Genomic DNA, 13724 nt, shown 5'->3' with positions numbered 1-13724 from the left:
CGGCCCTCGCCGCTGCGCGCGGGGCCACGTGTGCGGGCGGGCGCGCGGGGGAGGCGGCCCCGCGCCGCGCGTTTAAATGTCCCGCTCGGCGCGGGCCGCGCCGCGCGCAGGGACGGGAGCGGCCGCGCCGTGAGGCAGGAGGCGCCCAGCGGAGCCCGCGCGCGCCGCGCTCCCGCCCTGTCCCGGCGCCCCGCCAGCCGGGCACCCCCTCTCCCCGGCTCCTCAGCCGCCCGCAGCTCTCCCCCGGGCCGGCCGGCGCGGCGGCGAGCGAGGGCGCGGGCAGGGGGCCCCGCTGCCTCCCGGGGTGCCCGGCCGCGGGGCGGGGGGAGCCGGCGGGGCCGGCCCGGGGCTGCGGCCGCCCTTTCCGCGCCTTGCGCCCGCGCCTCCGCGGCGCTTTGTGCGGCCGGGGCCTGCTCGGCCGCTCCCCGCACGGCGCGCCGCTCGCCCCGACCCGAGGTGGCCCGGGCGGGCACCATGCGCCGGGAGAGGTGAGTCCGCCGGCCCCGCCGTGCGCGGGGCCCTGTAGGCCGAGGTCCCCGCCAGGCGCCCCCGAGGCGGCTACCCCGCGGCCGAGGCTCCCGCAGCTTCTTCTGTCTCTCTGCAGCGACTACGCGGAGGAGAAGGCTCCCGCCGCGGCGGACGGGGCTGCGGAGGGCGCCGTGCGAGCCCGCAAGAGGAAAGCCGATGTGGCCACGGTGAGTGCGGGCCCGGGTCGGCCCGGCGGCCCGCACCGGTGCCCGCAGGCCAGCGCCTGCCCCGCCGCCGGGCCTGGCCGCCGGGCCCTCGCCTTCTTTTGTTGGGTGGCCGGGGGCCATGTGGTGGTGGTCGGGGTGTCGGGTGGGCAGTGGTCTGCTGTGGGCAGCGACCCTGAGGCAACGGGTGTGCATCGTGGTGGCCAGCGGCTGCTTGTCCTGTGGTTTGTACTCCTGAAATTATATATTTCTTTTTGTAGTTCTTACAGGATCCTGATGAAGAAATTCTCAAAATAGAGATGACCAGAAAAAAGCCGTATGAAAACCAGGTAACCAGTGTGGCTTTGGATCATGCTCCTGTGATCTTACTTAATGCTGTTATTATTTTGCAGTACCTCATTATTATTGCAAACATGGTGCAATGGGTAGACAGCTGCCACGTGCTGTGTTGCCGTGGGCGAGGGGGACTATCAGCCCTGGCTGATGAAGAGTGCGAAGCACGTCAGGTCATACAGGTTGCTTTGGCATCTTTGCAGGAGACAAGGCCTATGTTGATGTAAGACATTACGTTCATACTTCAGGATGTCCAGCTGTCCTGGGGTTGCAAGGGTGCACCTTATAAAAGCCTTAGTATGTGTTTAGGCCTGCACAGAGGGACTCTGCATTGACTTCTCTAGAGAGTTACAAGAGCACAGTGCTGCACTTATGTGCTGCACTTTACAGGCCAAAGCATGAGACGCTTAAGCATACAGACAGAATCATCTCTTGAAGTGGTTTCCTCTGCAGTCATGTCTCTGCTTGTCTGTCACCTGGAAGAGAGGAAAGAACCCGCTTTCCTTCCACCATCAGCTCCATTCCCATTGACAAGGGTCGTTATCAGACTGACGGAAAGTAAGAGGTTCCTGATCAGAACTTTGAAGTTCATCATAGATGCTAATGCAGTAGTATAATAGGCTTCGTTTCTTGGCAGAACAAAGGGATAACTTCTGCAAAGTCACTTACCTGTGGAAATCAGGCCTGTGGTGGAGGTTAGTAGTGACCATTGCCAGTTCTCTCACTAAGACATTTAGCATGATCTGAGTTGCAAAGTCAAAACTAACTCTAGGAGTGTCCTCTAGCTCCCTTAGTGCTCTTTCTATATTCTTCAAAACTGAGATGCTGCTGGTGTCTGTATTGGATGCCGTGTTGGTATACAGTATTGAAACGTGATGCTTTTGTACATTGAGATGCCCACTCCAAATAAACCAGACTAGCCTGCTTTCTGAAATAGCTTTATTCCCCTCCTTTTTTTTTTCTGCACACACATGCTTGCTCAGTCACTGTAGCTAGGACTTCAGCCTGTTAATGCGCATGCAGGGTGATACGTTAGCTGCAAAAGTCACGACTGGGGAATACAGACCATAGTCATTTAGTACGCAAGGCTATGCATAATGTGGCACATCTAACCAGAAGTGGCAGCTGGAAGTTCTAAGACTAAAGTGCTACCATAACAGATGGGCATCATTGTCTGGAATGGCCTCTGCTTGTTGCAACTGCATATACTAGTTATCAGTCAACATATTAAGCAGGGCTCAAATGGTGAGCATTTAATGAGGGGATCTCTCCTTCCCTTCTGTCTTTCTTTTGTGCAGTGTATTAAACTAATTTCTCACTTCTGACAAGGAAGAGCTGCCTGTCCTTCACCACAGGGCTCTCCTTCACCAGAAGATTCACTCTGTTTGAGCTGAGCAAGGGCTTCTTGTGTGTGTTTATTGCATTATAATAATGTATCGTTAAAAAAATCCTCAGCAGGGACACAATTTTACCTTCTTGCAGAAAGACAGTGGAAAGAAACTTGAAATACATTTTGCATGCATTGACCTTCAACTTTGAAAGCAGATAAAGACTTCCAATTTTGTGCTCTTGGAATGTCTACCTGACCAGGAACACAAACATGTCACTTCAGGACTGATAGCTAAATTAAAGTTTAGAAAATTTGGACAGTAACCATCCAAAATATTTGCTTGGGAATTTTTCAAGTTAAGCTTAGGATACTCGTGGAATTTGGCCCTTTGATTCTGTAAACCGTAAGTAAAATGGGTACCTGTGTATCCATCCCTACATGGAGAAGGTTTTTTGTTGTGACAAAGTAGCCAGATTGTTACAGATCTGTTTAAAAAAGCTAACATTTGGCTGCACAGCAGCAGCTCTTCAGTTGATGGTGTGACACAAGCTATTCTCTGATATAAATTGCTGTGGGCCACTAATGAGAATATGTTTACGGTTCCAGCAGCAGTATAGCAGGCTTGTATGATAGCCAGTGCGATAGTTATTCTGTTGAGGCACAACAATTCTAAAATGCAAGTAGCTATAAATCCACTGCAGCCTATACCACATGACTACTACATTAAATAAATTGTTTACTGACACTAGTTTATACACCAGGCAAAATATCATAGTCACATCCCACTTTACAGCATCTTCATAGTCAATTCATTAGTTTGCTTCTGTTGAACATAAGGCCTGAGTTCTTAATTAGGATGCTGTTACCCTTCATGTGATGAAAGGGTGGCTATATCATCAGGTTTGTGACAGCAGAATATTGCATAAATTCTGTGTTTGATTTTAGAGATCTGGCACTGCTGTAATTCTGCTAGCAATTCTCATATTAATTCTGGCTGCTTTCTGTGGATGAATACACTTCCAAGGCTCCATGTAAAACGAAATTCATCTAAGTAGATTAGTTAGACATGCAATAGTGACACAAATTACATGGCCACCTCCGTCTAGAGTGGGGAATTTAGAAGTTAGTTTCTTTAGATGAAACTAACTAATGTTTTCAGGTGAAAAGAAGATGGAGTAAACTCTTAGGAAATAGTTTTGATCATTTTCTTTCTAGACATTTTTCCAGAATCCAGTCTCACTGTAGTTAAAATGTTCCACCTAATTGGTTTGAAGATACCCTTCAAAAAGTTTCTTTCATGAGTCTAGGTTATCTTTGGAAGATCCAATCTAAAAAACAACAAGAAACCCCAAAAAACAACTTACAAGTCTTCAGACAAACAGATAAAGAACACAAACTATGTTGAGGCTGAGAGCTTGACTTGGCCCAAATCTGGGGCAGGACAATATTCAGACTGTTCAGGAAACTGAAAGCAGTAGAAGCTCCTATGCTATTCAGAAAGAATTGGGAGAACTTAAATTGAGTTGCTCTTCTTTCTCCTATTGATTAGTTCTGGAATCCCTTTCTAATGGCAAAGAAAAACCCTGTACTTCAAACTAATGCATCCTGTGAGTGAAAAATGACTAGAACTGTGGATCTTACTATTTTTGATGTGCAAACCAAGGCTGCAGTCAAGTAGTTGATGTCAATGTCTCTCTGTTATGAGGTGCTGCTTTTTAGGGTGAGACAAACAGGCCTGTACCCCTCCTGTTCCTCTGCCTTTGATTTCTGTGCTGAAAATCCTCTGACCTTGCTGTTTGAATGCAGTTCTGGGTCACTCTTCCTCTGCTTTCCTGTTGCCTTCCTTGTCCCGGGTCTGTGGAAGCTTTTTCTGGTGGCTCCCAGCTCCTGTCAGGAAGCACAAGTGTCTCAGCAGCTTATCTTGTGTTATTAAGTGTGTCTGCTTCACTGAAGACTCTGGCTGTAACCAGTAACCCCCATGGTTGCTGGCTGCTCTGTTTTGTGTCTGGCCTATATGCCTGAAAGATGTCCAAAAAATATGTTCAAATGAACGTTTGATGTATTGGTGAATGATGACATGCTGCAGAAAACTGAGGTGGAGAAATGTTTGAGCTTTAAAAAAAGCCCATCTCTGAACTCCGGGGTTTTCTTTGTTTGGAGCTGTCTAGGCTTGACTGCTCTGATGGACTTCTTTGGTCACCTATCTTTTGCCCTTCTTGGTGCTCCTTCTCCTAGCAAGCCTTCTCATGTCCCCAGTTCAGTTTCTCCCATCTGTATCTAGTTCTCAGGTCTGAGATACAGATCTGTATCTCTGATTGATTGTTCCTGTGTCTGGAATATTACTGTGGGTGTCACCAAGCTTTCCTGCTGGACTCCATACAGATTTGAAGAGGCAGTTTTCTCCACTGGTTTTTGGCTTGCATCCTCCTTCAGCTCCTGTTTGCCTCAGAAGGAAGCTCAGGACTGTAGGATTTCCTCCATTAGGCTGCACAGATTCTCTGTAACATCTGTTGCTTTCTGGCAGCTCCCTGCTTTTGGGTTGGCTCTGTGCAGGCCCAAAGGAAGCTCTTCATGGTTTCCTCACACCCTTCCCACCTTAAACTCGTTTTTGTTGGGTTTTTTTTCAGTGGTGGCTCCTATTTCCTTGCAGTTACAATGCAATGTAATGCAGTTTCTTGATATTGTTTCTTAGTTTTGGTTGAATGTCTCGCTAAATCTGCTTTAAAGACTCAAGAATCTGATTAATGTGCTCATTCCCTCAACCAAAATCCATGCCAGAGCTGTGGTGTTCCCACAAGTACACTAATTCAGACTCCTGTCTCCCTTCCTGGGAGCTGCTTTCTTTGGAGGGCCCTACATGTTTGTTTCCATTTCTCTAGCTAAGATACAGTCTTTTGCTGTTGCTTGCATCTTTTTCCCAGTTGTCTTGGTGAGCAACATTAGCTAGTTAAAAACTTTGTTTTCACTTCTCAAAATACTTAAGAGGTTCTGATTTCTATTTCCTTATAGAAGGTTGAGGGTGGTGAAATCTCCTAAATCAGTTGTCGTTGTTGCTGCATGTAGTACGTGAGGTATCTGCTTTGGTTGAGAACTCTGTGGAGAGGGGCCCTTGTCCTTCAGAAGCTGCTGGTGTAGTAGGCACCTTTAAATAGATATTGTATAATCTACTGCTTTTCTGTCGGTTTGCTGATTAACTGATACTGCAGCACTTCTCCAAAGGCTGTCGGCAGCTGGGCTTGCTGTGCAGTTTGGAGGGCAAAATGTGACTAAAGTCTGGTGTTGAGGGAGGACAAAAATTAACTTAGAGCAATGCTGATGTGACCCTTTTATTCAGACTTTCAGTTCATGAGGAATCTGTCATTTTTAAGATAAAGGTACTATTCTCTCTTTCTGCCTTCCCCCACCCAAATTAAATCGCGGCATGGCTGGGTACGTAGCTATGCTAGATTTGCATGTAGAACTCCAAGAAGAAAAACTACCCATCTGCGTACAAAGCAGTCCTAGCTGTGAGTGAACTGTGAAATGTGGGTTTTGTTTCATCGAGTCAGTGGTGTCTGTTTCTGAAGATGGTGCTAGAGCGTAGCCATTTTGCTGGAAAGGGATGTCATTTGTAGTAAGGACAGGGCAAAAATCAGATGTGGAAGCTTCTTTGCAAGAGGCAAAAGTTAATGTAGAGCGTTTTGCTTGTTAGCACCTAATGATTCTTCTGATTATTTTTTTTTCTCCTTGAAGCATAGTAGGAATCTTGCTAGGGAGTTCTGTCCTTTTAGTGCTGCAGAATAGATCAGTTTGCAGCAAGATGGCTGACTTCACTGTTAGGCAGAAATGCCAAATTTTAATTTGTTTAGGCATGATGATGTGGGACTGGCTTTGTATTCTACTGCAAAATAAAACAAGTAGTATTTTCCTGGGGAACTGAGACGCATACACCAAGATCTTGTTTAACAGAGTTAGGCAGGAGAAAAGTAAACCCAAACTTAAGTTCTGGTCCAAATAAAAAGATATGATGGGTCAAGTGTCGGATGTCTGATGTTTGCAGACCTCAGCAAAATTCTGTATATGAAATGGCCAACCTGATACTTTAGTGGCAATCGCTTAACATGTACTTGCTTTGTTCTGAAAACAGTTGGATCCTAAGTGCTTTGTTTTTTCATCCTAGCACTGCAAGATGAATGAGTAAGAAAAATTCTATAAATCACTATTTTTCTGTGTTCATTGTCAAGATTGCTTTGCATGGAACCACGACTTCAGGCGTTGTATCTACGTATTCCCTACCAGAAATCCTGACCCTGTATTTGCATAATTATAATCACAAACTGGGTTTTAAAGTTCCATCTGCTTATTTTGTACCTGTAGGAAAACATCTTGCTTTCATGCAAAATATTTTTGGTAAAAACAAAATGCAACATGACAATAGGAGACTCTGACTTGGATATTCTTCCATGAAACAGCTGTAGCCCTTCAAAAGGAGAACAGGGTAAATGTTCTTCAGTTTTAGTTGCAGACTTCCTCTACTGTGAAAATAAGCAACACCCCTCTCCTCAGCACTGGTGAGGCCACACCTGGAGTACTGTGTCCAGTTCTGGGCTCCCCAGTACAAGAGTTTTGAACATATTGGAAAGAGACCAGGAAAGGGCCACTAGGATGATTAAGGGACCAGAGCATCTCTGCTATAAGGAAAGGCTGAGGGAGCTGGGACTGTTTAGCCGGGAGAAAGGAAGGCTCAGGGAGATCGTATCAGTATATATAAATACTTGAAGGGAGGAAGTAAAGAAGATGGAGCCAGGCTCTTTTCACTGATGCCTGGTGATGGGACAAGATGAGATGGACACACACTGAAGCACAGGGGGTTCCCTCTGAACATCACAGAATGGTAGGGGTTGGAAGGGACCTCTATGGATCATCTAGTCCAACCCCCCTGCCATAGCAGGTTCACCTAAAGCAGGTTGCAAGAAACACTTTTTAGTGTGAGGGTGACCAAGCAGTGGCATGTGTTGCCAAGAGAGGTTGTGGAGCCTCCATCCTTAGAGATACTCAAAAGCCATCTGGACATGGTCCTGAGCCACTGGCTTTAGGTCGCCCTGCTTAAGCAAGGGGCTTGGATAAAATGATGTACAAAGGTCCCTTCCTATCTCAATTTTGTGCAGTTTAAAGAGGTAATAGTAGCTTCTGTCATAGTTTCTTGCCAATGTCTTCTGTTTTACAGCTAAAGTGAGTATTTAAAAAGGCACAGTGTAAAATCTTGTATTTCATTTAATAGCCATCCTGGAATAATGTTCACAAAAATGCCCATATGCTGATTCCTACTCCGGATAAAGATGATGATCCAGTTGGTGTTGATTACTCTCACTTTATACATCTAAGTGTTGTTCCAACTAGAGCTTCACCATTACCAATTCTAGGGTAAGTTTGCCATTTTACTGCTGCTTTTCTGCCTGCCTTTTATCTTATGATTTGAGACTAAGCATATTGATTTGTCTTAGCTGGGCAAACAGAGAGGACGTATGGAAAAACATGATAAACAAAGAAGAGATGTATGTGAGGGATAAACTGTATATGCAAAGGCACCCTCTACTGCAACCTAAAATGAGAACAATCCTTCTAGACTGGCTAATGGAGGTAAGCTTTTCTGTGCCTGTGTGTATTTCAAGTGTGCTTTTTGTTGAAGGGTACTAATAACTGTCATCAGTACATCTCGTGATCATTGCATGACCCATTTAGCACTAGGCACTTGTCTTCATCTTCAAGTTTGTTAGTGGCACCAAACTTAAAAAAAGAGCATATAATGGATCGAGTTGATGGTGTACAAAACGACAATATGTTCTGATACTCATCTATATTTGTAGTGGACAAGAATGAATCTGTCCCTAAAGCTCCACGGTGTAACCTTTTTAAGGTCACATTGCAGATAAAAGCTGCACAAATGATTATGAAAGTCATTGTTAAGAAGGAAGGTGAGGTGGCTTAGAGACCAGATGCACCTCACAAACTCTTTATCTATCACTGGCATGTAGAACGTACTACAACTCTTCTGTCAGTATGAATCTTTTTTGCTGTTTGGATGACTTGGTGGCATAGTCTCTGTTCTTTAAAGCATTTGTGAGAATTTTCTCTTTTGAGGTGTTGGAATGATGCATCTTTACAAAAATGAGGAACTGATGTTCTGACGTGGTTAGAACATGTGCTTGAATTTCCTAAAAGGGTTTTCACTTTTTCACTCTGATCTCCTGTATGGGGGGGGGGGGTGTTTCTGTAGTGGCAGTCGTCTCAAAGGAAACAATTTAACTCATGCTCTTAGTTAACATGTTACTCCACAATAGCAGTAGCAGAAAGCCAACATAAATTTTATGTCTAGCTCTTGCTTTTTTTAATACATCTGTAGCATCTGGTTTTGACTCTAACACTGTTCTTGACCTCTGTAATCTCTGATGTCTCTACAGGTTTGTGAAGTCTACAAGCTTCATAGAGAAACTTTTTACTTAGCACAAGATTTCTTTGATCGGTTTATGGCAACACAACAGAATGTTGTGAAAACACTATTGCAGCTTATTGGTATCTCTTCTTTATTCATAGCAGCAAAGCTTGAGGTAAGTATCTCCAGCTTTACTTAAACATAAAAATGGGAATGGACAGCGTGCTTTTGCCAGGCTTTATGGAATTTCTTGCTATAACTTTTCAGCTGGGAGACAGAAAAAAAAAATCATTTTCTTTCTTTTCAAAATTCCTACTATTTGTTTTTTTAGAGTGACTAAAATTAGGACTAGCTAACAACACAGTATAACTCTTTAATCCTAAAAGGATAGTATTTTCAGTGTTAGAATAAATCTAAAAGTTTTTAATTGCGGTTGCTAAGTGAGTTTTTTGGCTGGCTGCTGTACACAGAGGCCACTTGTTGCTGTTCTGTTGTCAGTGGCGTACCTACTGGACAATAGTCTGAGCTATTCTTTATTTACCAGAACAAACTGAACTATTAAAATACATAGTGCTTTTTAAGTTTGTACTGTTTGTCTTTTAAGAGGGCTATTATTCTTCAATCTGTTCTTCTCAAGCAAGGGTTAAAAGGCCTTTTCTTTAAGATGTGTAAAAACAATCTTGATGTCAATTATGGTACCATCTCAGCGGTGCTGTGGTCAAACATAATGTATGTTGTACTGATCCATCAAAAGTGAAAGGTGAAGGCTATGAGCAGGAAGGTTGAACAAGGAATCTGTGTATATTAAAGGCTGAGTAGAACACCATGAGTTAGGGTGGGGGTTGGTTCTTTCTTCTTTTTTCCCCCCTCTGTTTTGAACTGCAGTGAGGTAGTGGTGGGTTGTTTTTTTTCTTTTGTTCTTTTTCTAAGCACATGAGACTAGTTACAAGCTATGCCACAAATTAATACTCGATCTCCTATCTTTCAGGAAATTTATCCACCAAAGTTGCACCAGTTTGCCTATGTTACAGATGGAGCTTGTACAGAAGATGAAATCCTCAGTATGGAATTGATCATTATGAAGGTAGTATTTCAAAGTAGAATTAGTTCTACTTTAGTTTTTAAAAACGTATAGCATAATCAGATTAAAGAGAGCCTCAGTTAATCTTCTGTGCTGCTAAGAGGCACAATTTCTCTTTTTAATTAGAAAACAGTGTTCTCTAGGTAACAAGTGATTTAAAGCATCCACCAGTACGTGTGTATTAACAAAATGAATCGTTTACCCACCCTGTCAGCAGGAGGAGGTACAGCAGAGGATTAGATGCCTTGATGAACTAGAATTACAGCTTTTGAGATGGAGTAAATGAAGTTGCATGGTTTAAGTTAGGAACTCTTTACTAATACTGAAGACTTGTGCATGTCTGCTCTTTCAGGCTCTTAACTGGAACTTGAATCCACTGACAGTTGTATCATGGCTAAACGTCTACATGCAAGTTGCGTATTTAAGTGAGCTTTATGAGGTTTTGCTGCCACAATATCCACAGCAAATATTTGTACAAATAGCAGAGGTAAGACTGATTACTTCCATCAAATGCTATTTCACCTGGGGGAAAAAAATGTTCTTCTGACAGACTTTAAATTAAACATCTGTTGTCTTGTAGCTCTTGGATCTCTGTGTGCTGGATATTGGCTGCTTGGGATATACATATGGAGTGCTTGCAGCTTCTGCTTTGTATCACTTCTCCTCATCCGAGCTGATGCAGAAAGTTTCAGGTATTGGCATTTGTAAACTGTCTAATGTGTTTACAAATGTTAAGTCTTCATTCAGGCAGATAAACATATATCTTGTCTTTCAGGTTATGGATGGTGTGAGGTAGAGGAGTGTGCAAAATGGATGGTTCCATTTGCGATGGCTCTAAGGGAAGTAGGAAGTTCCAAACTCAAACACTTCAGAGGTATAGCTCCTGAAGACTTGCACAATATACAGACGCACATAAACAGCTTGGATTTGCTGGTATGTATGTGTATAAGACAAAAGCTGTCCCTAAAATCTCCTACATCTTGTTTCTTCTTTGGTCAGAACATACGGTAAACTTACGTGAAGCATTATCAGATTGGGACTGAGTGTATGCAGATGATAAAAGCCATAAGGTTGTACTCCAGATGCAAAATTCTTGGGACAGAGACCTGACTTGTTCAGTATTTAGTTTAAAAAGGTGAATGTGACATAAGCATCTCATCTCAAACAGCAAATAATTACCCTAGAAATCGGAAACATATTTCTACCCTTTGGGATGCTTCAGATATTGTATGTTAGACCTTTCTCTATAGGCAATACAGGTAATACAACTTTGATGAAAAAGGGAAAATAAGGACTGATCACTTGAGACTGAACTTGTGGGACGGTTATGTGATGGTGGTTGTTTTTATTTAGGTTATTTAGTTGTAGTAGGTTAAAGCTCTTCCTGTTCAGTTCGTTCTGAATTTTGCATTCTCGAAGATAAAAGTACCAGAATGCTGATCATCAGATTCCAAAAGTTAATACTGACCTCTTGGGGCTTGTATTCACCAACTATTGTGTACTGCATGCTTTATCAGTTACTGTTAGGGCAGTTAGATACAGATATGCATTTCCAGGTTAGCAATCTATCAAGTTATAAAACACTGAATTATATTGATCTGTTGCATAGTTATACCAAAGTAAAGTTGTGTGGTTTTTTCCTCCCTTTTCTGTGCTTTCAGGACAAAGCTCAAGCAAAACAAGCCATATTGGCTGAGCAAAACAGGACTTCACCTTTCCCCACTGGTGTCCTTACACCACCACAAAGTAGTAAGAAACAGTCTTCTGGACTGAAGCCAATATGACTACAGAAACTGTTGACAGACAATTTTGCTGAAGTGCCTGTTCTGCTGGTTCTAACTCCTGCTCCGTTATGGAAATGCTGCCAGTGAAGTTCATAAGCTTTTATGGAATCTGAAAAGGAAACCTTACTTTTTTGTGACAGAAGAATTTTTCTATTTGAAATATTTTTATTGAACATTAAAATATTTTAAGAAATGGATCAAGTACACCAGCCACTTAAAAGAACACCGAAGAGTGCTCCAGTTGCTGCTATGGAGGGTGATGCTTGATGTGACCAACTGTTCAGAAAAAGGGCTTCATGTTTGGATTAGTTACTGTGCCTGTTTGTCCTTTGGATAATCTGCAGTCATACTGTCCCTTGTCGACAAATGGGCAAAGTGTGCTGTGGAAGACAACATTTCAAAGCCTCTTTTTCAAATGGTTGGCTTACAACTTGAGGCCTTTTTAAAAACTCTTGATTGTAAACGCTGCTATCTCTCTGTGTATCCATTTTTAATAAAAACGCTGTCTAAGACAGCTGGTTTTATGTATATTCCTATTTTTCTTTCAGTTATGGTCAGCTAAGGTTTTTCAGACTGTGACCACTAGTAGTTTGGGACTTGGGGATGTCGTAACTATTGCTTTATTTATTTACCACTACTGGCTTATCAATTAAAACTTCCATTTTGGATACTAAGATAAAAATGTCATGTTGGCCTACTTGCATTTCCCTTAGCCTGATGCAGGTGTCTAGGGAGGGGATAATAAACAGGACAAGTATATGGGGAATCCTTCCACAGCACACATTCTAGTGATCAGTTTATTGGAAAATTCTTAAGTTGGATTGTCTGGATTGTTACTCTTAATAGCAAGAAGTGATCAGTAGGAAAACCTACATTTTCTTAAAACATAATCATTTAATTCTTGGGATTTGGCATGGTCTCTGACCACTGATCATCTTCTGTGCAAAATTGAATTTTGGAGTGGTGTGTGCCTCTTTACAGGAAGAGTTGTCCTTGACCTTTGCAAGGTCTGAGAATTTGAGAAGTCATAGTAAGATGTTTTCTGGAAAGTCATGTTTCCGGAGAAAGGGGAAATAGGGAAATAAATGTAAAAATGGCTGGTTGTTTTTCTGTTCACTTTGAAGGACTGTTCAACAACACCGAAAACTTCTGTGAGACTACCAGGATTCATCATGTCCTCATGTAGATAACAAATGCTACAACACTTGTATTTCAGGAAGCTCCTCCTCTGCTGTTTGGTTAATTTTTCTAAACATTAGTTCCCAGCAAGGCTGCTCTTAATTTTTTTTAAGTTATTCTCCCTTTTGCTCTTCCCTGACCCAGTATTCTGATAAATGTTAAAGCTTTAATGTAATAAAAATGCCTACAGTAACTAATGGTAAGCAAATTATTTGGTGCTGCTGGCTTTTTTTTCCCCCTTGCAATGAATCTTTTAAGTTCTGTGCTGACAAAACAAGTGTAAATGTTAGCTGAACAAGTTTGCTGGTGCTAGTTTAGAGACTTTTTAATTTCTCAAAGAACTACATATCCTAGGCAAAGGAATGTTACATTTGCTCATTATTGAAAAGGTTTGTAACATTGGAGAAACCGTCAGGACATATATTGGTATTTTGTCCTTAAATTTAGAGCATAAAACCAGATGGGTGGGAAACAATAACACTCTTTGAAGGGTCATGTCCAGGCTTAATTCATAAATCACCAGCTAGGCTTCAGTACTAGTCCTTTCGCTGTTACTTTTCAGTGCTCAGTATGTGTTTCATCTGTTTCTACAAAAAGAAATTTTAAAATAATTCAAAAGTCATACTTAGACTGTAACTGGTCTCATGAGTGGAGATTACATTTTCTTTATTACTTTTAACTGTTCAAGTAAATATTCTGTAACAACTTGACACATATGATGAACTCTAACTTTCTGTTTAAGCTAAATTTAACTTTCTGGTTAATACCTATTCAAGAGTGAATGCAGGTGTTCCATGTGTTCTCTGGCCTGTGTGGAAACCTGTATCTGAGAGATCTATCTCTCTGAGTGAAACTGTTCAGGTGACAGGCCTGATTCTAAACTGGATCTCTGCTTCAGATGGCAATCCTGCTA

General features: G+C 42.6%; 1 protein-coding gene across 1 annotated transcript; it reads left to right on the top strand.

The window, feature by feature from the left end:
- Positions 1-408: 408 nt before the first annotated feature.
- On the top strand, positions 409-12995 carry CCNE1 (cyclin E1). Its single transcript, XM_075433374.1, has 11 exons — positions 409-488; positions 605-695; positions 953-1021; positions 7616-7758; positions 7839-7974; positions 8796-8942; positions 9756-9851; positions 10201-10335; positions 10429-10540; positions 10624-10781; positions 11510-12995. The coding sequence occupies exons 1-11, from the start codon at positions 475-477 to the stop codon at positions 11630-11632; spliced, it is 1224 nt and encodes a 407-aa protein (XP_075289489.1). The 5' UTR covers positions 409-474; the 3' UTR covers positions 11633-12995.
- Positions 12996-13724: the final 729 nt, after the last annotated feature.

Source organism: Opisthocomus hoazin, chromosome 12 (genome assembly GCF_030867145.1).
Source record: "Opisthocomus hoazin isolate bOpiHoa1 chromosome 12, bOpiHoa1.hap1, whole genome shotgun sequence".
NCBI classification, from domain to species: domain Eukaryota; kingdom Metazoa; phylum Chordata; class Aves; order Opisthocomiformes; family Opisthocomidae; genus Opisthocomus; species Opisthocomus hoazin.
This window is presented reverse-complemented; position numbering and strand designations above follow the sequence as displayed.